The sequence below is a fragment of the Ahaetulla prasina genome, chromosome 3 (assembly GCF_028640845.1).
Source record: "Ahaetulla prasina isolate Xishuangbanna chromosome 3, ASM2864084v1, whole genome shotgun sequence".
Lineage (NCBI taxonomy): Eukaryota > Metazoa > Chordata > Lepidosauria > Squamata > Colubridae > Ahaetulla > Ahaetulla prasina.
This window is the reverse complement of record NC_080541.1, coordinates 94,471,638-94,499,119: the sequence shown is the minus strand read 5'-3', so window position 1 is coordinate 94,499,119 and position 27,482 is coordinate 94,471,638. Positions and strand designations below refer to the sequence as shown.

The 27,482-nt window shown below is 38.6% G+C and overlaps 1 protein-coding gene across 1 annotated transcript in view; it reads right to left on the bottom strand.

Annotated features, from left to right (window-relative positions):
• The window catches only part of CDH12 (cadherin 12), a 458,316-nt gene that overhangs the window by 17,483 nt on the left and 413,351 nt on the right, over positions 1-27,482 (bottom strand). The window contains exons 9-11 of the mRNA XM_058176923.1: positions 22,926-23,179; positions 5,215-5,351; positions 1,171-1,292 (exon numbers count right to left, since the gene is read on the bottom strand). Coding sequence (XP_058032906.1) covers positions 1,171-1,292; positions 5,215-5,351; positions 22,926-23,179 — 513 coding nt within the window. The remainder of the gene's footprint in view (positions 1-1,170; positions 1,293-5,214; positions 5,352-22,925; positions 23,180-27,482) is intronic.

Sequence of the window (27,482 nt, the reverse complement as noted above, 5' to 3'; positions counted from 1 at the left end):
TTAAACATAAAACTGAGTCAAAATAAAAATTGAAGCATTGTTTCACTGGCCTTCAATGGATTTTTGGTTTGCTTTTGTTGCTCCCAGTTCTACTGGGAAATTATTATGTGAACATAGATAAACAATTATATAATAACCATCCGCTGTCAGTATGCAATATAGCAGGGGTAGTCAACCTTTTTATACCTACCGCCCACTTTTGTATCTCTGTTAGTAGTAAAATTTTCTAACCGCCCACTGGTTCCACAGTAATGCACCGTGTATCGTCGTCTGCACATGCCTCTCACGCATCGTGGATTGGGTTGGGGGGGCGCCAGCTACCAGCTCTGCTTGTCTGTTACAGCTGAGTGGTGTGGAGCGAGCTATTCTGGGATGAGGCTCTTTTATTTATTTATTTATTTATTTTTATAATTTAATTTCTATACGAAAATTTTCACATGAAATGGCATAATATCTTCTGCGCATGGGCAAACTATCCATTTGCCATTTTTGTTTGGGGTTGCACTATAGCGCAATTTAGTTTCACTTACGTAATGTGAATTAAACTTATGTGTGGTCAATACAAATAGTATATTTTCAGAAATTTAAATTGTCACGGGGAATTTTATGAAAACCTAATGAAAATGTTTCTAAATAATGCTATGAAATTTTTTTAAAAAGTCAATTAAATTTAAAAAAAGGAAAGTGCTTCAGTATCGGATAAAACCCCTACCGCCCACCATGAAAGCTGGAATGCCCACTAATGGGCGATAGGGACCAGGTTGACTACCACTGCAATATAGGATTAAATAAACTAACCTGTTTTTTAGAGTTGTGGCAAATCAGTATTAGGCAACATTTTTAGATTGGGGGACAAATCTTGAGAGCACATTCTAAAATTTTCACATGAAATGGCATAATATCTTCTGCGCATGGGCAAACTATCCATTTGCCAAGTAGTCAGACAATATAGAAATTCATTTTTTTATCACTGGACAAGATACTTCCAAACAAATTACTTGGCTGTAAGACCCAATGATTAATAAGCATATAAATAAAACAGTAAATTATAGAATTTCAAGTAGGCTTTCTTAAGTCAGTTTTTATAGTTTGTTAACCATTATACTGTATATGATTATATCCACACATAATAGACTGCACATCTAATATTAAAAAAAGAATTATATATACCTGTCCCGGCCGTGCATTTTCACACACATAAGATTCATAGGGTACTGTAATTTCTGGAGGAAATTCATTGACATCCAAGACATTTATGATGACATTAACTTTGCTGGTCAAGAGTGGATTGCCTATTAGGAAAATAATTTGAAAATGGGCCATGAAATATTGGTACTATCCTAGGCAATATTACATTCCACACAGCAATAATAAATGGAAGTGCTCATCTTTTTTTGATATGTCCTTTTAGACTGATTTGGTAAATCTCTCATACAAAATGGACTGTGCCTGGTAATGATACAATGATACAGAAAACTTAGCTATACAATTTGTCATATTTATTAGAAAGTACTTATCATGTTTTTGTTCTGCAGGAACTGAGTAAACATTTACAGTGTATAAATTCATGCAGGAATTGTATTATTACTTGTATAGAATACAATAAATAACCAAGGATCTAGGATTAAGCAACCATATACATACAGCACCTAAGCAAACAACCATCACATTTTGTAAATAATATACCTATGCATGGTAAACAGTTTTCCACAAAGAGAAAACTCATCATATGCAGATTATATATTCCGAAGGCAATTCAGTTACACATCAGTTTTAAAGTGAATACCTGGAATATATAGCTCTAATGTTTATATGATTTGCTTTAGTTTTTAAAGAGATTGTACCAATCCCGATGACATGACCAAACTCAGAGAACATCAAACTAAGCAAGAAAACAAGTGCATTTCTTCTACACTATTCCATTGAACAGAGACAAGTGAGGTGAATGAGGCAACCTGGTTGCATTTCAACCAGGAATATTCTCAGCTTTTGAAACCTGAGGAAGTACAGTGGTACTTTGGTACTCAACTGCTTTGAAATTCATCAAATTTGATACTCAATGCATTTTGATATGTCCCAGTACTCATCATACTTGACGCACAAGCTAGAAGTTGTTGGTGTTGCCTTTTGACTCACTACATTATTAATTAAGAGAAAAAATTGTTTGATATTCATTGTTTTTGGTACTCATTGGGTCTCTCAGAACCGAATAATGATGAGTACTGAGGTAGCACTATAAACAGTATACTCAGAAGCATGAGGTCTTCCATGAATGAGATAAACCTAGCCTGGCTCCTGGCAGGTCTGTGGTTCTGGTCTTCAGGAAGTGATACATATTAAGAATGTGGGAGGATCATCCTTTCACCCAAGTTAGCTTTAAAAATGAAACTAAAGATGTTGTAGATGTTTAAATAAGAGTCTGGGGGCTATTAAGGTTTTGATGGAGAAAAACAAACTTAGATGGTCTGGATGGAGTTTGTATATGTCTACAAACATCAGGGGTGGATACCTGTTTCAGTTTTTACTACAGCAGTATTGTCTGGCTACAAGTTCAGGGTCCCCAGATGCTTGCACAAGGGTTACAATTAGGTGTAATATGCTGTTAAGGTAAAATGAATTTTGTCAGTGATGCAGAACATATTTTGGGTTGACTACTACAGTACACTACATTGCAATGAGTAAATTGGATCAGATCAAAAATGAAATTTTATATACATGTCTTTAATTAATTTGATTTAAATATGATTCCTTATTTAATAATTTTCCCAGTTTTCTCATTATCAAAGGGCATGTAACTCTGATTTATACAAATCTTGTATAAAAGAATTTAGAATTTATTTATTTATTTATATATATATATATTTTAAAATGCTGGAAGCCGAAACTACTCAAAGTTTTACATAGAACACCTCCAGACATTTTGAAATTAGATGGAATATAATAAAAAAAAATTGAGAAAAGAAAAAAAAGAATGATTTTTTTTTGTTAAGCCTTGTATAGGGATGCTTGTTGGCAGTTATCAGTCAATAGTAGACTCGTTAAACATTTCTAAGATTTAAATGTTCTTAAATTGAATGGTTAAATTTAAAATATCAAAAAAAGGAACATAAACAAGGAAGGCAAAGTAATACACATCCCTAAATTATGAGTTCATATACCTCCCTTTATTGGACAGAAAAATATTATTATAATATGATATAGAATTGATCATTTGATAAATAGAAGGGAAATATGCACAAGATATAGATTTTCTATTAATGTTTATTATTAATGAGATTCAAATAAAAATGAAACCAGAGCCTCCATCAAGGTGTTTCGAACTAGATGTTTTTTTACTTAACTATATTTTTAATACTTAAAAACAATAATAGGCAGACTCAGGCAAAACATATTCAGAACAAATCCCGCTGAAACCAATGGGTTTTATTAATCATAACCATGATACATTTCCAGCATATTTAGTTATGATTAATTTTTTCACGGCATACTTAGAATGTTTAATCAGTAATTATACAAGCTTACAAGGGCACTGAAATAGCTTCGAAAATTGTTCATGGAAGCCTGCTTGTTTCTGAGTCATCATTACACTGTAGAGTCACATACCAGTTACCCCCCTCCCTTCAACAAGACAAAAAAAGACTATTAAAACTTAATTAAACAAAATAATCAAGGAAGAAAAAAGAGGCCTTTAAAGTTATTAAAATATGACTGGTAAGAAACAGCTGGTGACTCATAACGCTGCAATTAAGGGAGATTTCTTTATGCAGAATGGAAAACAATGGATTAAACCATTAGTCTGAAAGGAAAGCAGTTCACCTAACCGTAGAACACATTCTCTGTTCATCATAAAGTCTCCCGTCACCCTGTCCATATAATTGTCCACATGGGAGTGGATTCCCTTGTGAAGCAATAGGATTTTTGCAATCCTCGGAGGAACAATCCTTCCATTCATTCTCTAGGGGTTTCTGTTAAGCCGATCATATGTGTCTGAGGGAAAATTAAACCCTTTTATGTATCTCTAGACACACATATTCAAGGTCAAAAAGGACAAGTAAAATGTATTAATGAAGTTGCATGCTCTGATACAAAGCCAACTTTACTTTTCCAAGCTTCCAAGGTTGAGCAAAAGAAGAAAAAAAGAGAGAGAGAGAGAGAGAGAGAGAGATCAGGTCTTCCTGTACGAAGCAGATTGAAAGACAGAGTCTAAGAGACTTCCAATTAGAGGAAAACAGAGCAGAGATAAAGACATAGATAAATGTGTTTGCATCGCTATTTCTAATGCCTCTAATGAGCAGTAGAACAAAACACTTGATGTTTGTTGGGTTGCTTCGACAATTATTCTTGGACTAGATTTGTAACTAACAAGTACACCAAACTATCCCTGCCCACTCATTACCTGCAATTGCAACTTCATATGTTATTTTACATTGAAAACCAGAGGCCTTGACTATTCTCAGAGAATAAATAACCTATATACATGGAGCCAGATGGTAACTATGAGGCACACATCAATCCAAATTATAGATACACTACAGGGCTTTGGATATGAGGCAACCAAATGAAAGTTCAGACTTCCACTAAAACTAATAGGGACCCTATCATTTTATGCCCCACAAAAGGAGAAAGAGGAATCATGTCTGGAATTTTAGCTGCTTATTCAATATTTTCCTCCTTCAGGGCTGAGAACGCTAAGAATAGAATCATGCTATAGTGAATGAGGCTAATTACTGACAGAAGATATAGATTATTTGAAGCTGTTCCCTAAAAGATCCCTAGGAGTCTGCCCAAAAATATAGGAAATCTGCTGAATGAAGTGTTATGATGTGCTCTATTTCATAAGTCAAAAAAACAAACAAAGACATTTTGCTAAATGTTTAGGGCCGGTTTAGCTCACGCTGGTAAAGCCTGTTATTAAGAACACAGTAGCCTGCAATTACTGCAGGTTCGAGCCCGGCCCAAGGTTGACTCAGCCTTCCATCCTTATAAGGTAGGTAAAATGAGGACCCAGATTGTTGGGGGGGCAATAAGTTGACTTTGTAAAAATCTACAAATAGAATGAGACTATTGCCTTATACACTGTAAGCCGCCCTGAGTCTTCGGAGAAGGGCGGGGTATAAATGTAAACAAAAAAAAAAATGATTTCATCAAAATGGACAAACAATATAACAATGACAATTCCCGAAATGACATCTATCCCATTTCTATTGTACTTACTAACTTTACTTGCAATTATTGAAAAATTGTACTGTGCAGTATTCTCTCTATCAAGTAACTCATTTGTGGCAATAGTTCCTTCCATTCCATCTATAGTAAAGTAGCTATCCATATCATTCTTCCAGTCTATGAAGTACCTGCAGATGCAGAAGGTTGAGAGGGAAAGAAATAGAAGAAACAATAGAAGTTGACAGCCTCTAATCATTTATAATAATATCATTTGGTGCATCTAAATGCATTATTCTACTCTCAGGAGTTATTTCTCTGCTTTGTAATAAAGAAGCAATGATTGCTTTAACACCATGTCAGAAGGCTAAATGGAAAATAATGAAAGATAGACTTGAGGGAAAAAAATTAACAGGGAATATGTAAGCATTTTAATTGTATTTCCAATAAAAGCATTCAGAATTGTGTTCTTGAGTGCAGTTCCAGTTTTTCTCTTCCCCAGAGAGATCATCAAATTTTAGAACATTTTTCTCTCTTTCAATAATTTGGTTACTGTTGCTTCTAAATCCAATTTAAACACTTTTACCGGCTGCCTTTGCTCATGTCTTTTTCCTAATTTAGCAGGAATGTGTCATTTTCCAGTATGCTTCTGCTGTTTGGTGTTTTTGTTATTATTGTGTAGGTTTCCCTCGACTTTGTTTGTTTTATCGATTGGAAGTGATTTTAATAGAATATAAACAAAAGTCACATTGACTAGTCTTGTACCTAAATTGAGTTTTCATATTATTACCATGTTTTCCTGAAAATAATCCCTATCTTATATTTTTTTTGAACCCTGAAACCACTTGGCCTTATTGCCATGTGCTCAAAAGCCCGATTGGGCTTATTATCAGGGGATTTCGTATTTTGGGGAAAACAGGGTAATTATTCACAAATCTGAGGATTGGCATAGATTGTTTCTTTGGAAATGAATTACTGAGTAAACACTTGAAGCAACAAATAAGTCAATCTATTCTAAAGCACCATGAATACCTAAGATTTTTTATTTGTGAAGTGGAAAAGAAATAGACACACATTCACTATTTTGGAGAGGTATTTTAAATGAGTCATAATAAAGGCTGTCTGAAAAGGCAAGGGATCTGTGCACTGGGCAAACCTGGTAAGAATAGTATTACTATAAAAAGCAGGTATCACCGAAGTTGCTGAAAGATTAATGGCTGATGTTAGCAAAGTACTACTTCTAATGCCATTTGAGTGTAATACAAGGAACAACAGCAACAACTAAGGATAACAGGGGTGAAAGGCAAACATGCAGAGAATTGTAACATATTACATTACCATTATTTAACATAATGTTGTTTAAATCAGACCCAGGATTAGTGAAGGATAATTCAAGAACAGAATCAAAATTTATTAACCATTTTTATTAAAGAATATCTATTTGTGCTGGAGCAAGTCGTTAAATTTGTGTGCATAGAAAATAACGGCCTACAGTTTACAAACCTTCTCTTAAATAATAATAAAAATAAAATAAATCCAGAGGTTTTATAGTTCAATGTATGGTGTGTGAATTTTGTTTTTGTTTTGTTCAGTTGGATGATTTACTATTAATCATGAAAATTGAAATGTCTCTTCTGAATCCATTGAAACGTAATCCTAAATAAATGTTCATAGGTCTCAAGCTGATATCAGTGCCAACAAGCAAGTAAATACATGTGTGCCAATACAAAGTCATAGGTTATGAAGTGCTGGTGTTGCAGTCATAGTATTCAGTGCCCTATTTAAAGAAGCAAATATTTGTAGTCAAGGTACTAAGGTTGAATGAAACAATTCCTTGGGGAAAAAAATAGAATTTTGTCAACCTGTGAGCTGGGAGCAGGAGTGCTTATAGGGAAGAAGGTCACCAATGTAAAGACAGCACTTGTGATTGTATAACTGATACCTCACCTTTTTTTTTTTTACATTGTTCTGGCTGAAAGCAAACAGTAATGCATATGACTCTAATTTGGTTCACACAATGTGTTGATTTAGTTAATTTCAAGAACAAACCAAATTTGGTTGGGTTCACAAAATACGTTAAGAGAGCAATCCCCAACCTTTCTAGCTTTGCAAACCGGTTGTGGTAGTAGGAGTGGGGTGGAGACAGGGGATGCTCGACTGCTCACCCGTTGCTCACATAGCCCAGTTCTAAACAGACTGGGGCCTGGTACCAGGTCACTGCCCGGGAGTTGGGGACCCCTGCATTAAGACATAAGCCACGGTATCATAACAGTTAGGACTATGTGACATGCTAATTGAAAGCAAACCAACCATACAACAGCTTAGCATAATTTCTGAACTGCATTTATATAAAACCTGGTATTCTTTCAAGATTCAACCTGGTGTAAATGGAATAAAATCTGGCATTCTTTCAAGATTCAATTACAAGAGCCCATTAATTTCAGGTCAATTAACTTGAGCTGACAAAAGTTGTACCATAAAAAAACCCCTCACAATAGGCATGGTTTTGCTGAAAACTGGAAATAAATGCAAACAATGTAAATGCAGTTTAATGGCTAAAGTATGACTATGAGTGGGCAACTCTTGCAGCTTTGAATCTTGATTCTAATTATCCCCAGGGAGATCCATTGTAGCTTCAAACGGTTGTTAAGCAACCTCTCATAAGTCAAGGACTATCTGTATTCAGTATATGTCCTATTGTTAGTGGTGAATACAAATGATTTGCTGCAAATGTTAGATTGAATAATGTAACAAGGAGCCATGGATTTAAAAATTAATACACCAAAGACCAAGGCAATAGCATTTGACAGAGAAAATAGAATTAATGATTTTAAGTTATACTTAACTGGCAAAAAAAAGCAGATAATTTAATGTACTTTCATAGAATTTTGACTAAAGGTGGAGAAATGGATGGAGAAATAATCTGTAAGTTTTGGCAGAAATGTAGTGAATAGTGTATTGTCTTTTTATGTACAAAAAGGAAGGACAAATGTTAAAGGAAGGGACAATTGCTTTATGTTTGATTTGATAAATGGAAATGAGAATTGGTGATGGCAAGCGAAACATAAAATTAAGTGGAATTCAGTGGGAATGTAACAGTTCAGAATTGTATATGGTAACATAAAAAGAAATAACCCCAAGAATGGATAAGCCCTGAATTAATGTAGATTGAATACAAGAGTAACTTATCAGCATGGAACAAATACATGAAAATAAATTGGCCAAATAGAAAGAATAAATTATTGAATCACAAAATAAATATATGAAGGATGAATTGACATCCTTCACTGGGAGAAATGGGAGAAAATTAAGTTTCCATGCAGCCAGCTCACTCATAGGATTTAGCAAGTTCAAGACCAAAGGATCCAACTTGCATTGAGGCATGAAAGACTGTGGGAAAAGGCGGAGGACAAAGAAATGGCAATAGAACAGGGGTGTCAAACCTAAGGCCCCGGGGCCGAATCTGGTCCACAGGGTATTTAGATCGGTCCCACGGGGCCATCCTGGAAACAGTGAAGGACTGGCCTGTGGTGCCTCTGCCAGAGAAAATGGAGCACAGGAGGGCTGCGTGCAGTCCATTTTCTCTGGCAGAGGGTTCCAGGAGGCCGTCGCAGCCCCAAACGGAGCTCAGGAGCCTGCTTTCTCTGGCAGAGCATTCAAGCCACCACAGGCACCCCTGACATGAGTGATGTTGAACTGGCCATGCCCACCCTAGCCACGGCCACTCCCCCCCACCCAAGGTCAAACACAACCCTGATGCGGCCCTCAATGAAATCAAGTTTGACACCCCTGCATTAGAACAAAATGATTCAAAGAGACTCTGTCTTAATTGGCTTACCATAAATCTACCTGGGAACTTACTATTAGTTTTCAAGTTCTTTTCCTGACTAGCATTAAGAGCACTGATGAAATCTACGCTGTTCTCACTTTTTGTTAGTTACAAACAGCTTACAGGCCACTTTCCTCCTAAATGAGTTCTCCTTTATATTATATTGCATTATATTTTTATACTGCTACAATTCATCTGATTCTAAATGGGTTACAAGCCAGTAAATAATTATAGTATTAATCAAAGAATACAAAGCAAAATGATATATAAATTTTTCCATAGTAAATCCATCATCCTACAAGATAACATACAAGATTCAACATTCATGGTGCTGCATTTCACTTAGGACAAGAAAAGGATTAGTCTTTCGAGGCTTTCTGAAATAACTGGATAGTAACAAATTTCTGGAAAAAGTTGAAGAAAATTATCTCAGTTCCCTCAGCACTCTTGTCTTATCTCAGTCACCTAAGCGATGAAGTCCAAGTCTGTCCTTCTGCTTAATCAGGATACAGTTTGTGAAGTCTCCAGTACCTGTATTAAGAGTCTGCAGAATTTTGGCAACCACACAAGGAACACATTTAACAATGTTTCCTTGGGCAATATTCCAAGCACAGAGTCAAGTAAGCTTATGTACGTGGTTGAGATATAAGGAAATGCAGAAAAAGAAATGGCAATGGCTACTATTAGGATATAGCCAATTTACTAAGAAATCCTGGAAATCTATGCAGTTAGTTAGAGCTTTTAAGAATTTTTTCACCTGCAGTAGTAGCAGCTAATGCTTGGCTCTGATATTGGCCACATTCTGGTACTTGCAGGGATACCTTACTCTTCTTCCTGTGAACTATAATTGCCCCATTTAAAAAGGAAATACTATACATTTAATACAGCTAATTCTATTCCAAGTACAATCTCAGGTATCTATTTTTTATGTTGTCCATGTAGGAAGGCACCATACTCAATACTGTTATGTATTAACAGTTGTGCCTTTAAATATTTGAGCGGGAAATCAGCACGTTGCTGATTGGTCGAAGCCTCCAACAGAACTGTATAAAAGGAGAGGTTTTTGCCCCAGCCTGTTGCTGGGTTCACCCTATATTAAAGAGCTGTTGTCACTACCCTGGTCTCCAGCCTCGTTACTTCCCGAACTTAACATTGGCGACGAGGGTGGGATCTCGAGGCTAAGGAGAACCAGAACCGAGCTGAAGCACGCTAGTCCCGAACCCAGCAAACTCAGGGCAGAAACGCGGAAATGGCAAACACGCCACCCGCACCGTACAACCCGGGCAAGGAGAAATGGGGAACATATATGACCCGTTTCGAAAGCTTTCTAGAAGCCAACGAACTACAGGATCCTGATAACCGCAAACGGGCTTACTTCCTAAGCCATTGCGGGCCGGAGGTAATCGAGATTGCGGAAGCCCTGGCAGAGCCAACGCCGATACAATCGGTATCGTGGCCGACTCTGCAGACTTTGCTGAAGAACCATTTCGCACCGACGCCGTCCAAATACGTGCAGCGGTTTGAATTCGGAGAACGTAGACAGATGGAGGGCGAGTCCATCGGTGACTACATGGCCGCTTTAAGAAGAGCGCCCAAGGACTGCGGATACCGAGACTTAGACGAAGTGCTACTCGAGCAACTCATCCGAGGGGTCAAGGACATCCGCCTACGGCGACGACTGCTAGCCAGGAGCAACCTGACACTAGCCACCGCTCTGGACGAGGCCAGAGCACACGAAATGTCTACTAAAGCAGCAGAGACTCTGCAAAAGCCTCTTCAATCCAAGGCGGCGCAAGACCAACGCCAGTACACCAGGAGGAGATTCAGACCGAATCCGAAGGTGAGGGCGAGGATGAGGAAGTGGTCTGCCGGACCGAGAAACGCGACACTGAGGACCGTGACGAGCGGAAGCTGCGGAGGGCAGCATCAGCGCCAACGCTGCAGGTTTAAAGACGCAACATGCCGGCGGTGTGGGAAGAAAGGACACTTAGCTCAGGTTTGCAGAGCGGCCCAACCTTCCCGCCGAAAATTCAAATCGGCCAATCAAAACGCGGAACCGGAAAGGCGGCCCGCGATTGGTTCAAACAAGAAAGGCGCGAAGTCTAACCAAACGACTGTCATTATAGGCCGCGCCTCAACCAAAGTGGAAAAGAAGATCTTCACAAAGCCCAAGATCGAGGGAGTACGGTGCAGGCTTGAAGTAGACACGGGATCAGCGATCACCATCATGTCCTGGGACACCCTGGCGAAGTCGCTGCCGTCCGTCGCGAAGCGCCATCTGCAAGCACAGCGGCTACGAGTGCACGACTACCAGGGGAATCGCATCCCTGTTCGAGGGACCACCTCCGTCCGAGTCGAGTACGGCCCTCACAAAAAGACCCTGCCCATCACGATCGTCGAAGGAACTCTGCCCAGTCTGTTGGGACTAGACTGGTTTCGTGCCCTGGGCATGGGAGTGACTGGCATCTACAGAAGTGACTGCAATTTGAAAGACATTCTCTTTAACGAGTTCAAGATGTCTTCAAGGACTGCCTGGGCAAGTACAAGGGGACCCCTATTTCCTTCAACTTAGACCCCAGGTAGCCCCCATTAGGCTTAAGGCGAGGAGAGTCCTTTGCCCTAAAACCAAAATTGATAAGGAGCTGGACAAGCTCATAAATCAGGGGTTTTGGTGCCAGTCGATCACGCAAAGTGGGAGACGCCAATCGTCACCCCATCAAATCGGACGGGTCAATTAGAATTTGCGCTGACTACAAGGCGACGCTTAACAAAGCCTTACAGAAAAGCGCTACCGGTTCCGTGGTGCAACATTTATTGCACTCCTTGGGGCAAGGGCAAGTCTTTGCAAAGTTAGACTTGGCCCAAGCCTACCAACAACTGCCAGTAGACGCCCGCACAGCGAAGCCCAAACGATTGTGACGCACAGGGGGCATTCAAGTGCACCCGATTGCAATTTGGGGTTAGTGTGGCACCAGGGCTGTTCCAAAACCTGATGGAACGACTACTGCAAGGGCTCCCAGGGTAGTTCCTACTGATGATGTCCTAATTTCAGGGGAAAACATGGAGGAATTGGGGGAGCGGTTAAGAAAGGTCTTGAGCATTTTCCGGACAGCCGGATTAAAAGTCAAGACAAATAAATGTCAGATAGGGGTCGAATCGGTCGATTTCTTGGGCTACCGGATAGACAAGAAAGGAATTCACCCTACTGAGAGCAAAGTTAAGGCAATTAGGAAGGCTCCAGCGCCCAAAAACAAAGCAGAGCTGCAGGCATTCCTGGGATTGGTTAATTTTACGCGGTCTTTTAAAGAACAAAGCAACTGCTATGGAACCGCTGCATAGGCTCTTAGGGAAAAATACTGTTTGGTCTTGGGGAAAGTCAGAAAATAGGGCTTTTGAAGCAGTAAAGAACCTGCTCTCAAGTGATAGCCTGCTCATCCAATATCACGACTCACTACCCCTAGTGCTGGTTTGCGATCGTCCCTTATGGGGTGGGGCTGTACTCAGCCATAGACTTCAAACGGCACAGAAGCCCCTATAGCGTTCTACTCTAGAACGATGTCCTCCCAGAGAGGAACTACAGCCAATTAGACAAAGAAGCATTAGCCATTGTATCAGGGGTCAAAAATTCCATGAGTATGTCTTTGGGCGGAATTTTGAAATCGTGACTGACCACAGACCGTTACTGGGATTACTGGCTGGCGACCGCCAACGCCTGTGGCACTTTCGCCACGCTTGACTCGATGGACTATATTTTTAGCCGCTTACTCATACAAGCTGCAGCATCGACCGGGAAAGAAGTGGGGCATGCAGACGATTGAGCCGATGCCCACTGCCAGGGCGACCGAAGACCCCACTCCGGGACACCCATCCTCCTTATTGACTCGTTGGACTCTGGCCCAGTCACATCAAAGGAAGTGGCTCGGCATCATACCGGGACATTGTGTTAAGGACTGTACTCGGTTGGGTACAGAGAGGGTGGCCGCTGCGCGAGCGACGGTTCAAAGAATTTGTTAAGAAACGTGATGAGCTCTCGGCTCAAGGGGGGTGCCTGTTATGGGGTGATCGTGTAATAATTCCTGTTAAGTTAAGGGGCAAGGTATTGGACCTCCTCCACGAGGGTCACCCAGGCATCGTAAGGATGAAGGGTTAGCTAGAAGCTATGTATGGTGGCCACTCATGGACGCAGAGATTGCTGAGAGGGTAGGGAAATGCCAAGCTTGCCAAGAGTCCAGACCGCTACCCCAACAGCCCCAGTCAGAGAATGGGAAAAGCCCCAAGGGCCTTGGTCAAGAATCCACATTGACTTTGCTGGCCCCTTTCACGGCCAAACGTTCCTAGTGGTGGTGGACGCATTTTCCAAATGGTTAGAGATCATACTTATGAAGTCCACCACAGCCGAAGCAGTAATCGCAACCCTGCGCCACCTATTCGCAACTCACGGGTTGCCGGACACTCTGGTGTCCGACAATGGGCCCCAATTCACGGCAGCCCAGTTTGAAGAGTACCTGGCAGAGGAAGGCATCCGACATGCCCTCTCTGCACCTTTCCACCCTGCGTCGAATGGCCTTGCAGGGCGTTCCGTCCGGAGCGCTAAGGAGGCATTGTCCAGGCTCAAGCCAGGTGACTGGCAAACAAAAATAGACTTTTTCCTAGCCGTCCAGCACAGAACCCCAAGCACAGCCACTGGAAAAAGCCCAGCCGAATTGCTAATGGGACGAAAACTCCGGTGCCCACTTGACCGTTTGAACCCCCATTACACACCCGAGGGTTACAAGGGGGAGCTAGAAAAAACAAGGGAAATGAGCATAGGCGACCGGGTGTGGGCCCGAAACTATGGGGACGGCCCGAGTTGGGTCGCCGGACAAGTAACAAAAGTAACAGGGCCAAAATCGTACGTGGTAGAGCTACCAGACAACCGAATGTGGCGGCGCCACATAGATCAGTTAAGGAAACGAATAACTGACCAAACCAAACCAACAGAGACAGGTAATGACCAATACCACTTTGAATCCACAGCCGACAATGACCCGGGGGAGGCGCAAGACTTAGCTGAGGTCCCAGAGTTCCAGCGACGCCATCAGGTCCCCGAGGGAAACAGCAAGGAAAATTCCAAAATTAATCCAAGGCCGGATGGCCAAGAAAAAGAGTCGGCCAATAATCCAGAGCCCGATGGCCTAGAGAAAGAGCTGGGAGGAGAAAACAGCCCCTCCGACCAGCTCAAAACACCACCCAGAACTGAACCGCGCAGGTCAGAAAGAACTAGGAGACGCCCAGGTTATTTGCGTGACTACGTCGAAAAATAACATGTGAATAAATATGTAAATAAGACCAAGTGTTTTCTGGGAGGGGAGGAGTGTTATGTATTAACAGTTGTGCCTTTAAATATTTGAGCGGGAAATCAGCACGTTGCTGATTGGTCGAAGCCTCCAACAGAACTGTATAAAAGGAGAGGTTTTTGCCCCAGCCTGTTGCTGGGTTCACCCTATATTAAAGAGCTGTTGTCACTACCCTGGTCTCCAGCCTCGTTACTTCCCGAACTTAACAAATACCTTGCAGAGCAAGGGAGCCCTTCCCCTGAAAATAATTTGATTAGCTAATTTTATATAATATTTGACTATGAAAACTGTGGGTTCAATATATTTTGATATTAAATAGCTAAATAGTCTGTGTACACAAAGTTCTGTGTTTGTACCTAAAAAGGCATTTTAGAATACACGCCAACCTAGAGTATGTGAATACTGAAATCCTTAAAGTTTGAACTTAATTATTTCTCTTTTGTTTGTTTGTTTTTTCCTCTGGCTGCTTGTGTGACAGCAGATATGATGTGAGTTACTCTGACCTGACGCTTTTGCTGCAAATGCCCAAGATGCAAAGTGTTCATTTGATTTGACAGGATGCAAAAAACTAATTTACAAAGATAACTCTAGAGGTTCAAAGAGTCAAATGAAGCCGACTGAGGGGAAAAGAGTTGCTAATGTTTCTCAGAGAAGACGACATGTCACGTCTCTTTCCAAACAAATTTGTCTGTGCACAAGAGAGGTGAAAAAGTGACTACATTGCAGTCATCAACACATTCTAATTGCTGTCTAAACATTTCATCACTTACTACCCTGTTTTTCTTAGATGAATTGTGCATTTATTAAATAAATTGTCTTGCCAAATTTGTTGTCATCTCTTTATTTCTCAGAATGAATTCAATCATGCATCAAGATATCCTTCCTCCCCTTCCTTCCTTCCTTCCTTCCTTCCTTCCTTCCTTCCTTCCTTCCTTCCTTTCCTTCCCTTCTTTTTAAAGCATATTAGATTGTGATGATTATCAGGCTGTGATAAGGGAACAAAAGACAGAAGTGAGAAAATCAGCCCTCCATCTCAATGTCACAGAGATTTCTCAGCAGACACTTTGGTCAAATATATAATATGTGAAACTATTTTAGTACAAAAAAAAAATAATTAGAATGAATATCAACGAGAGGAAAAAAAAATTAGAACGTATATCAACAAGAGAGAATACAGGAGAAAATTTGCCAATTACACTGTATTGATCCAGAATGTTTTCCAGTATCAATACAGGATAAATCTATGAAAAACGTATCACATACATATTGCCCTACATACAAAATTCTGAGTATTTTTGAAGCTGTTACACTTTTAGATACTATTTTTTTTTAAATAATACAAATTGTTTTACTTTCCTCGTACAATTATGAGTATACTAAAAGTCAGATTCAACCCAAAGGAGACTTTAAGATGAAAAAAGACATTAAAAAATGGTTTTCATGGCATCTGGATCCTAAACCTGACACAGTGGAGATCACTACCCTAAAGTCTAAAAATATGTTCCATTCATTTTGAAATTACATCTATCCCATTTGCTGTTCTTCCAGTGTTTGATTTTTCTCTTTCCACAATCCTAATGGCTTTGTTCTTCACGTAATTAAACACTTGCTTTTTTTAAAAAAAAAACTGTTTTGGTTTTATCCAAACAAGAAAAATAAACTCAGCATTAACAATCATCTTTTGAAAATGTTCTCTTTTTTTCCTATTCTTTAAATAAGTAGATTTCCATTCCATTGTCATTTAGCTATTATCTTCTGATTCCCATATGTCAAAGCTAACAGATTTGGAAGTCTGTGTCCTTTATAGAATATGATAAATTATAAGGACTTAGTGTTTCTCCTGATAACATGAACAGTTTTGGATTGTTTTGCATTCTGGAGTTATGCCATCTGTTGTACAAAGCACAGATCTATTGTCTTGTTTCTCTCTCCTTTGTTTTACAGATTATAGATCAGTGTAATAGGCATTGTGAAGGCTAAAGCTGTGTCTGGGAAGTATCTGAGAGAAAATGAATTAATTTGCAATGAAATTGCACACCACATTATATTGGTGATTGCATAGAGGAAAGCATATTATCTTCCTAAAGACCTATTTCTTTCCTACCTCTTTCTCCCACTCTACTTTGCAAGTTTTTCTTTTAAAATATTTCAAAACTGACACAACAGATTATTTACCCTGACAAGGCAAACTCGATTTTTAAAAGCTAACACAGCATGATGGTTGTAAGACACACTCAGAAGTTGTAATCACACAAAATTGTCTAAAGGTAATTTATGATTTTACTAACATCTATGTATTGACTTTCAAATTAAATTAGGGACATAAACCTTATGTAGTAGTGAAGTCCAACACATCATTAACTAAGACTGGCATATATTTTCTGCCTCTCAGTTATACCAGGGAATAAATAAGCAAAAAGAGTTTAATAAACTGGCTACTACTTAAAAATCGCAAAAATTACAATCTTTTTGTTTTTCAAAAATGTTATTTAATTGTCAGTACATCTTGTAAGTAAGTGTAAAATGTGAGGGAACAACTGAAACATTTTTATTCACATAAATAGAACCATCTAGTTGTATTTATGTGAAAATAGATAGTCCTCACTCACTGACCACAAATGGGACCAGTAATTTCAATGCTGAGCACCTTGTCACTAAGCAAAATATCATGTGATTATTCCAGACAGGAATAGACTGTCACTTACGCTTCTATGGCTCAGCAAATCATTATGGTTATTATGTGAGACATCACACAAATGCAACTTGTGCCTTTATTGTCAGCTTCTCTATTGATTCTGCTTATCAGAAAGTTGTCTGAAGCACACAATACCAATTACATGACTATGGAACACTGCAACGCTTGTAAACACTTCCAGTTAGGAAATGCCTGAATATCAATTATATTACTCTGAGACAGCTGCAGCAGTTATAAATGCGAGGATTTGTTGCACTTAGCTCAGTGTCAGAAGTGCTCCTCTGAACCCATGACTCCCAAAACTGAAGCATGTCCTCTTGAAAGCTCAGTGTAGTTGCTTCAAAAGCCCCTGTAGCCTATTGTGTGCTTCATTGATAATTCTGGCAGGGAGAAAAAAAATAAGCAAACCTTCGGAAATCCTATGCAGAAAAGTCAGCAGGCAATATGATAGTTTGTATATCTCTATCCCTATCTCTATCATGTCTGTCTGTCTGTCTGTCTTAATTGTCTAGCTATCATCTGGAAATTTTATTAGATTTATATGCCATCTTTTCTTCAGAAGCGTAAGAATGAGTACATGGTCTTTCACCCCTGCCCATTATTTTTATATGACTACTTGATAAATTACATCTATCTACCTTATATGCATTCATCTTTGTCTTCGCTGTTACTGTTAATCATATTCACAAGAGTTTAGCATTTTCAGACTCTGTCATATTTCTCAATATCAAAAACAGGCAAAGTGAAATGAAGAAATGGTGCTTTTCTAAAGCAACAAATTTCCTTTTTCTGATAGCAAATCTCCAGGAATGCATTCCTGCAATTCTTAATAATTAATAACGCTCTTAATAATTGTGTCTAATATTTTATTAGTCCGTCTCTACAATATTTTACGTTTTGAAAAACAGAATGTAGAGAAAGTGCAGAGAAGAGCAACAAAGATGGTAAGGGGTCTGGAGGCTATATCATACAATAAACAGCTAAGGGAACTAGGCAAGTTTCGCCTAATGAAAAGAAGGCTCAGAGGAAATACAATAGCAGTTTTCCAATACTTGAAGGGCTGTCACAGGGAAGAGAGTATTGATTTATTCTTCATAGCACCTGAAGGCAGGACAAGAAGCAATGGGTGGAAGGACATTCAACCTGGAAATAAGGATTTAGTTATTATACCACAAGCTCAGACACTTTTGGATTTGCGTGTAAAATCATGGTACATTAAAAAAAGGTACTGGTACACATATATCTTGTATTGCCCATCTGAGTCCCATTGAAGATACCACTAGTACCTACACTACTAAATAGAGCTTGCAATATGACTGTCGGGACATCAGAAAAACCCTTATATTGTTTATAGCGAGAATGTAAATATGTGTTGCTGCCATCAAAGACATATGATGTATGATGGAATCACCATCCATCCTAATTTATGATTTTTGTGTGTGTGTGTGAAAATGAGATAAATGTAAACCTTTTCTTTTCTGTTCTTTCCAAAAGTCCTCCCTGTCCCACCCCAACATGCAAGGCTCATCAGATCAATCAAATAAGCTTATGCTAATGACTAGACTTCTCAAGATTGGCTGTGCTGCCTCATTAGGGAGAGGAAAGGAAGAGAGAGGGTTTCAAGGGAAGGATGAGTGAAGAATGGTGGGAGGGCATTCTATGCATGCATGCATACATACATATTCCCAGCAGGATCACCCAGGATCATTCTACCTGTCAGGTGTAGCTCTTCCCCCCAAAGAGCCACTGGCAATCTGGCCTTCTTCTATTTCTTCCCCATGTGACCAGCCCGACCTGTCCTGGTCAGGCCTTGGGACCTATACCATCATCTCACCAATCCTGTTCCCTCATCAACATGTCCTCTAAAACCCAGTGAGAGGTCTATCCAGTCTTTTTCTTGTGGCATGCAAGAAATGATGCAATCTCTAGGCCAACAGTAGCCATCCTCTCTTCCCTGCAGTGGCAATCTCATAATCTCTCTTTCTTTCTGAAGGAGGGCAGTCTCTTTCCCTTGTAGCAGCTTTGTTGTTGTTATTTTTTTGCTCCCTTGCACTCCTCTTTTTCCTCAGCTTCCCTTAAATTCTGTTTTACTCTAGGTCCTTCAAGCTGTCCTTTTTTTAATCTCAGTTCCCTGAAGCTGTCCTCTTACTCATCCTGCTGGGGATTATCTTGCCCAGGAAAAAAAAATGTCTCTCAGCGTCTCTTCCTGTCTCCATTCCAGGGGCAAGGCCCCAACCAGGTAGGCAACCAGGGACCATTGTTAATAGAGCTAAGGGATGCAGGCACCCACATCAGGCAATAGTAACACAGAAAGATGAAGGAGGTGGATGATCCTTTAGTGTAATTGGCAAAGGCATCCATTCATACTGTTTAGGAGAAAGCAATAGCAAATAAATTGGGTTCTTTTTAAACAAGACAATGACATGTATAGAATACAAAAAAAAAATATTGAAAATATTGTATTACATTATGAAACACTCAGATCAGATGGCACTCAATATGCTACCGAGAAGAGCTGAGGCACTTTTAGAATACAATGATGTTTATGATGTTGCTAGATTAAAAGGCCTGTGGGTATGTAACTGCTGATGTTACCACACCGGAAGAGAAAATCCAAATCTGCAAAGACTGAATTATAGTGGGAATAGCTAACGTACAAGCATGAAAATAGAAATGCTCAACACAGTGAATATGAAACAACTTCGTATTGACATCTGAAGCATCAGTGAATTGAGGTCCAGTGGGAATTCACACTTTCTGTCACAAGTTCAGCTGACTTTTAAAACAAAGAAGCAGCTATGTTACTTTTGTAGTTAGGAAGGGTATAGCAAGAACAAAATCTGAATACAATGCAATAGTCATTGAATAATATCAATTTGTGGACAGTTCTTTACTATGACAATTTTCCACATTTATAATTCCATTATTGTTGCAGAAGAAGAGAATGTTTGTCAAAACATTGAAATAAGGTATGTTTATGGAATGCCAAAGTTGGAAATATTGAAGAAAATGTAGTTGTATTCTATGGTTTAAGAAACCAAAATGAATCAGGATAACTTATCAAAAGGAGGGACATGGTGGCTCAGGGGCTAGGACGTTGAGCTTGTTGATCGAAAGGTCGGCAGCTCAGCGGTTCGAATCCTTAGTGCTGCTGTGTAACAGGGTGAGTTCCTGTTACTTATCCCAGCTTCTGCCAACCTAGCACTTTCGAAAGCACGTAAAAATCCAAGTAGAAAAATAGGGACCACCATTGGTGGGAAGGTAACAGCGTTCCATGCACCTTTGGTGTTGAGTCATGCTGGCCACATGACCACGGAGACATCTTTGGACAGTGCTGGCTCTTCGGCTTTGAAACAGAGATGAGCACCGCCCCCTAGAGTCGGGAACGACTAGCATGTATGTGCGAGGGGAACCTTTACCTTACCTAACTTATCAAACTCTGCCAATTCAATTATTTCTTCATTGCTAACACTATCTTTAAACAATCAAAACAATGCCTCTGAACCTGAAAATAATGTACAGTACAGATGGAGTACATGGAAATCAAATTGACTATACTATTGCTACGTAGAGGTGGATGAATTCAGTTATAGCGTGAAAGACATGCCTCAGGTGTTGACTGTGAAGTAGATCACAAACTATTTATGTACAAGTTCTAAGTTAAGCTAAAGAAGAAGAAACGGCCATCTTACAACTGTTTATAAAGGAAAACATCAGGAATTTCTTTGAAATCCTGAACATCATTGAAAAAGAGCCACAGGAAATGGGGAATGTACTTTAAGAAGTTATGAATGAATGAGTGTGAAAAGATGAAGAAACAATGTCTGAATAAATCAGGGAAATTCACAAGAAGAGAAGCCAAAAGCCAAAAAAGTAAAAAATCTTGGGGAGGAATTTAATAAAGAGTTCAATTCCTTCCCAATACAGAGTTGTTAAAAGTGACAAGAACTGGATGACATGAACAAATGACATATGAAGAGGTATGCAAACAAAAGGAATATTTTTGTAAAGATAGGTAAACTTAAAACAAAATTCCAATCTTGAACTGATATGCTAAAAGTTACTAATGGATGGATAGAAACAAATTCAAAGACGAATCAAAATACAAGATACCCTACAAGACATTCCTTGCTTACAGGATTGTCAAGTGCTACAGAAGCACTAATGGAATATTCATGTAAATACAGCAATGGTGAAATCCAATTTTTTTTACTACCGGTTCTGAGGGCGTGGTTTGGTGGGCATGGTATGGCTTGGTGGGCATGGCAGGGGAAGGATACTGCAAAATCTCCATTCCCACCCCACTCCAGGGGAAGGATACTGTAAAATCTCCATTCACACCCCATTCCTGGGACGGGGGAAGATACTGCAAAATCTCCATTCCCACCCCACTCTGGGATCAGAGTCGATTCTCTGTACTGCTCAAAATTTCTGCTACAGGTTCTCTAGAACCTGTCAGAACCTTCAGGGATTTCACCCCTGAAATACAGTAGAAGAATCCAAGAAGACCATCTGATGACAATAGATACGGCAGAATTAACAATTAGCATGCTTCTTTTAAGGCACAAATGACGAGATTCAAATTATTATATTTCAGACACATTATGTGAAAACCTAACTCTCTGAAGAAGGCGCTGCTGGTGGGAAAGGTAGAAGGAAAGATCAAAAGAGGAAAAACAGCCACAAGCTGGATGGACTCAGTTTGATGCAGTGGGAAGATCTGAAGGACCGCTATAGGGGCAGGTCATCATGCAGAATATTTAAATCAACCAATTGAGCAGGGAGAACAACCCTGGTGCACTCAAGGATGTTTTTGTATTGTATCTTTATTGAGCCCTAACAAGTATATAACCTAAATATCTGGAAAACAATATATTGCTTACAGATGGTGGCTTTCTATTTTTTAGTGGGTGAGACTAAGGGCACGACTATGGCTACGCAGGTTGCAGGTTACAGAAATAAGCTGAATTTGTAAGCTCAGGGGTTACGAAGTATGCGCAGGAGCGATGTAGGGTATGGAATGAAATTCAGAATACATAAAAGGGACCCAGAAGATGCTGCCTGACTGAAAATGATACGGTTTCACCAACCTATTTATTGATCTCAGGTTTTGAATGCAGAATAAAGGGCTTTTAGTGTCTTGAACTTCATCTTCTGTGACAGAATGCCAAACTGACCTTGAGAACACAGAAGAGGCAGTAAGAAAGTTAAGGAAGGAAATGGCAATTCAGGGTTGTATTGTCACTTTTGTGTTCTCTACCTGTCTTTGTCTTTTGGGGGAACCTCCCTCCCTTAAAAATAATAGTATTGAAATTACAGGTAACATGATTTTCAACGTCGTATTTGCATTTTTACCGAGAACGAAGGAATAGTAATTATATATTGCTTGTACTTCACACTCAAACACATACATTCATACACGTCTGTGTGCGTGTGTGCGTAAACCAGTTGCTGCTAATTATATGTCTGTTGCTTATAATCAAGTCCCGAATTTTTAGTATTTATGCTATGCCGTACATTTCTAAGACCATCCGTTTGATATTCAAATGTGCATTTCTTGCCTGTTTTTATTAAAAGGAACTTCTACTTCACTGTTTCTGATTAAAAGTGTGCCTGTTGTGCCTAATAGATAAATTGATTCTGGGGTCATTATAGATGAGGTTCCTAGAGCCAGGGAAAAAGTGAACAAGAGACATAGAACAATTCTGCCTAATTTATACAAGGTGGAAGTTTTTCAGAATTATTTCAAAATTTGGTTACACTATCCTACTAGGACTAAAGATTTTTCCAGAAATCCAAGGGATTGTTTCATAAACTTGCCAGCTCCGCACATCTTTTATACCTTCTGTGATTATTTTTACTGCTCCCGATTCATTCATTCATGAGCTGTGGAACATTTCCTTACCTGACAGCACTGCTTCCAATGTCCAAGTCCTGGGCAGTAACTGCTCCTATAATGGTCCCAACTGGAGTATCTTCATATACCTCCATGGTGTAAAATGGTTTGCTGAAAACTGGAGGCTCATCCACATCTAGAACATTGATCTTCACAGTTGCTGTATCCTTGAATGGACCCACAGAATGAAAGCGATGGTCAAGATGGACATTTGAAGCCTCTACTTTGAAAGTGTATGCCTTTTTTGTTTCAAAATCCAGTGGCTGCAATGTAGACAAATAATTGAGATTAATTATATATATTTATATGTCTCAGATATTTTTACAGAATGAAAATGTTGCCTCTGTGCATATCATCATTTAACTGAATTAGAATATTAACATGTTGTTACTGTTTATTATACAAACACAATTTTGATGGGGCTGAAGTAAAGAGTCAGAGCACATTTTGCAACATGTAACAAACCCTAGTATAAAATACAGGATCCAGCTACAGAGATTTTGTAAAAGGAATCAAGAAACATTTTTATTATTATGTCTTTAAAGATTGCACAGTTGGCATCTTGGTGTCACTTATTGATGCCTTCTGAAAAGAAACAAATATCCTGAGAAGAATTTAAGGGGATTGGGTATTTGGCATTTATTGGCTTTTTTGGTGGATTCCTGGCAAACACTGACATCTTGTGGTCAGTATTATAACAACCTCATTTTGTTATCTAAAAATACAAAAACGAAACTATCAGACAGGATATCAGAAAATCTCTCAGTCTGAATTTTTTTCAATTAAAATACCATATATAATATTTTTATTTCAAAACAGTTAGCAATAAATTCTAAAAGTCCAATGGAAGATTAAAATCATTGATAAAAACTGATATCATTACACTATATAAAATATGCAAGACACAATAAACCAGGGGTCTCCAACCTTGGTCCTTTTAAGACTTGTGGACTTTAACTCCCAGAGTCCCTCAGCCAGCAAAGCTGGCTGAGGAACTCTGGGAGTTGAAGTCCACAAGTCTTAAAGGGACCAAGGTTGGAGATCCCTGCAATAAACAATAACATATACCGTAAAAGAACAATAACCAAGAGTAAAAATGGTAATAAATGTTTAAATTTATCACAAATAACAAATCACTAAAAGCTCTGGGAGAAATAAAGTGCTATTGTCTGGCATAGAAAAGACAATCAAGATAAGATGGGTTTAGTAATTATGAAATGCCTTTCTACAGCATTTCATAGAGCTTTCTCTGTATCTTTCTTTTTTTTTCTTTTTTCTTTATTGAAAGAGTTTTAAAAAAAACAAAGACATTTTCCCCCTTTTTTTCCCCCCTCCCTCCCAAAAAAACCCCTCCCCCCCCCCGGCTTCCCGGGTCAATCACAAGGTATTGTTATACATAAACCAAACACAGAATAAAATTTTCCCTTCCAATCCAATTAACCACATCCAAAGCTTTTCATCTCCCAACCCCCTCCCCATTACATAAAATAACTTTCTAATTATTCAAAGGCAATCTGATATTTCTTAATCTGATATCTGTTTTGTAGATAATCAATCCATTTTTTCCATTCAATTAAATATCTTTCCTGCGTATTGTCTTTTAAAAAAGCTGAGATTTTAGCCATCTCAGCCAAATTAATGACTTTCAGTATCCATTCTTCTATTGTAGGTACCTCTTCTTTCTTCCAGTATTGTCCAATCAACAGTCTTGCTGCTGTTATTAAATTCAGAATCAGTTTAGTCTCAATCCCTGTACAATCCGTTATAATTCCCAAAAGGAAAAATTGTGGCAGGAACTTTATCTTCTTCTTCAGTACATTTTGAATAATCCACCAAATTCTTATCCAAAAGACCTTAATTTTCTTGCAAGTCCACCAAATATGAAAATATGTAGCGTCATCACAATCACACCTCCAACATTTCGCTTGGATATTAGGATACATATGTGATAATTTTTTGGGATCTAAGTGCCATCTATAAAACATCTTATAAAAATTTTCCCTTAAATTCTGTGCTTGTGTAAACTTAACATTTCTAACCCAGATTTTCTCCCATGTTTCCAACATTATTGGTTCCTGAATATTCTGTGCCCATTTTATCATCCTTTACCAAATCCTTTTCCGAATCTATTTCAAGCAACACATTATACAATCTCTTTATATGCTCCTGGGTCTGATTTCTAATTTGCTTTATTAAATTTTCCTCCCTTTGCATTATACCAATTTTTTGATCTTCTTTCCATCTAGCACTTATTTGCCCATATTGAAACCAAGTATAATTCCTCCCTTCTTCATTTAATACCTGTAATGATTTTAATTGCAATCTACCTCCTTCAGCATACAAAAGTTCTTTATAAGTAATCATTTCCTGTTTCTGTTCTATATTTATATTCTCTATTGCATGTCTAGGGCTCGCCCATATAGGAATCTTGTAATCTAATTTATAAGAATATTTTTTCCAGACCCGCAAAAGAGCACTTCTCAACACATGATTCTTAAAAGCCCTATCCACTTTTTTTCATAAAATAAATACGCATGCCATCCATATAACAAGTCATAACCTTCTATATTCAAAATTCTTTCCTCCGTTAAATTAAACCAGTCACTTATTACTGAAAGGGCTACTGCTTCATAATATAGTTTAAAGTTAGGCATTTTTAAGCCACCTCTTTCCCGTGAGTCCTGTATTATTTTCATTTTAACCCTCGCCTTTTTACCCTGCCATATAATTTCTCTGTATCTTTCTATCAGAATCTCCTTCATTGTCTTCTGTGGACTAAATCTGATAACAAGTTTAGATTCCAAATACTGAAGACCAACTTTCCATGACCCCATTCTTCATGTGGGTTATTATTTTTTTATTGTCAATGGAGGCTTCTTGCCAGGAGCAATGACTGCTGTGTCAATTTCATTTGCAAAGTATGAGCTAAACCATATACCGATTACTATATCTTCAGCCTGCTCTAGACTCAAGATGATTCATTTGCTTCAAATAGGGAGCCATTGAAAGTCAAGAAGTGTCAACTTTTCAAGAGTATGGTAGATTACAAAATATGCAGGATTTTGCATCATAAAGTGACACACAAAGCAGAATTAAAACTACGAACCTGCACATTCCTAAATTGCTATTATTTACTAGGGCATAAAGCAGTGTAGCAGAACCCTGATCTGGATCATTGCTATGATGTGAATGTTCATGTTGAACAACCAATTTTCTTGTCAGTAAAGGCAATTTATTTGCCAAACTATTGGATGAAAAAGTAAAAATGATCTACCCTAGTTTTCAAAGTACCTTAGTTTTTGGGGAGGAAAATAAGAAAAAATTGTGGCAGGAACTTTATCTTCTTCTTCAGTACATTTTGAATAATCCACCAAATTCTTATCCAAAAGACCTTAATTTTCTTGCAAGTCCACCAAATATGAAAATATGTAGCGTCATCACAATCACACCTCCAACATTTCGCTTGAATATTAGGATACATACATGATAATTTTTTGGGATCTAAGTGCCATCTATAAAACATCTTATAAAAATTTTCCCTTAAATTCTGTGCTTGTGTAAACTTAACATTTCTAACCCATATTTTCTCCCATGTTTCCAACATTATTGGTTCCTGAATATTCTGTGCCCATTTTATCATACAATCCTTTACAAAATTCTTTCCTCCGTTAAATTAAACCAGTCACTTATTACTGAAAGGGCTACTGCTTCATAATATAGTTTAAAGTTAGGCATTTTAAACCACCTCTTTCCCGTGAGTCCTGTATTATTTTCATTTTAACCCTCGCCTTTTTACCCTGCCATATAATTTCTCTGTATCTTTCTATCAGAATCTCCTTCATTGTCTTCTGTGGACTAAATCTGATAACAAGTTTAGATTCCAAATGCTGAAGACCAACTTTCCATGACACCATTCTTCATGTGGGTTATTATTTTTTTATTGTCAATGGAGGCTTCTTGCCAGGAGCAATGACTGCTGTGTCAATTTCATTTGCAAAGTATGAGCTAAACCATATACCGATTACTATATCTTCAGCCTGCTCTAGACTCAAGATGATTCATTTGCTTCAAATAGGGAGCCATTTAAAGTCAAGAAGTCAACTTTTCAAGAGTATGGTAGATTACAAAATATGCAGGATTTCGCATCATAAAGTGACACACAAAGCAGAATTAAAACTACGAACCTGCACATTCCTAAATTGCTATTATTTACTAGGGCATAAAGCAGTGTAGCAGAACCCTGATCTGGATCATTGCTATGATGTGAATGTTCATGTTGAACAACCAATTTTCTTGTCAGTAAAGGCAATTTATTTGCCAAACTATTGGATGAAAAAGTAAAAATGATCTACCCTGTTTTTCAAAGTACCTTAGTTTTTGGGGAGGAAAATAAGAAAAAAAATTGATTGGTAGGTGGACTGGCCTCCCAGAATACCCCAATTAGCTCTGATTGAATTTTAGCAGCAGGTTCCTTGGTTGTGAACTCTGTGCCTTGCTTTTTTTTCTGCCTCTGAAACTTCTGAAACTCTGTTTCAGAAAAAACTTTTTTCTGCCTCTGAAAGTCTT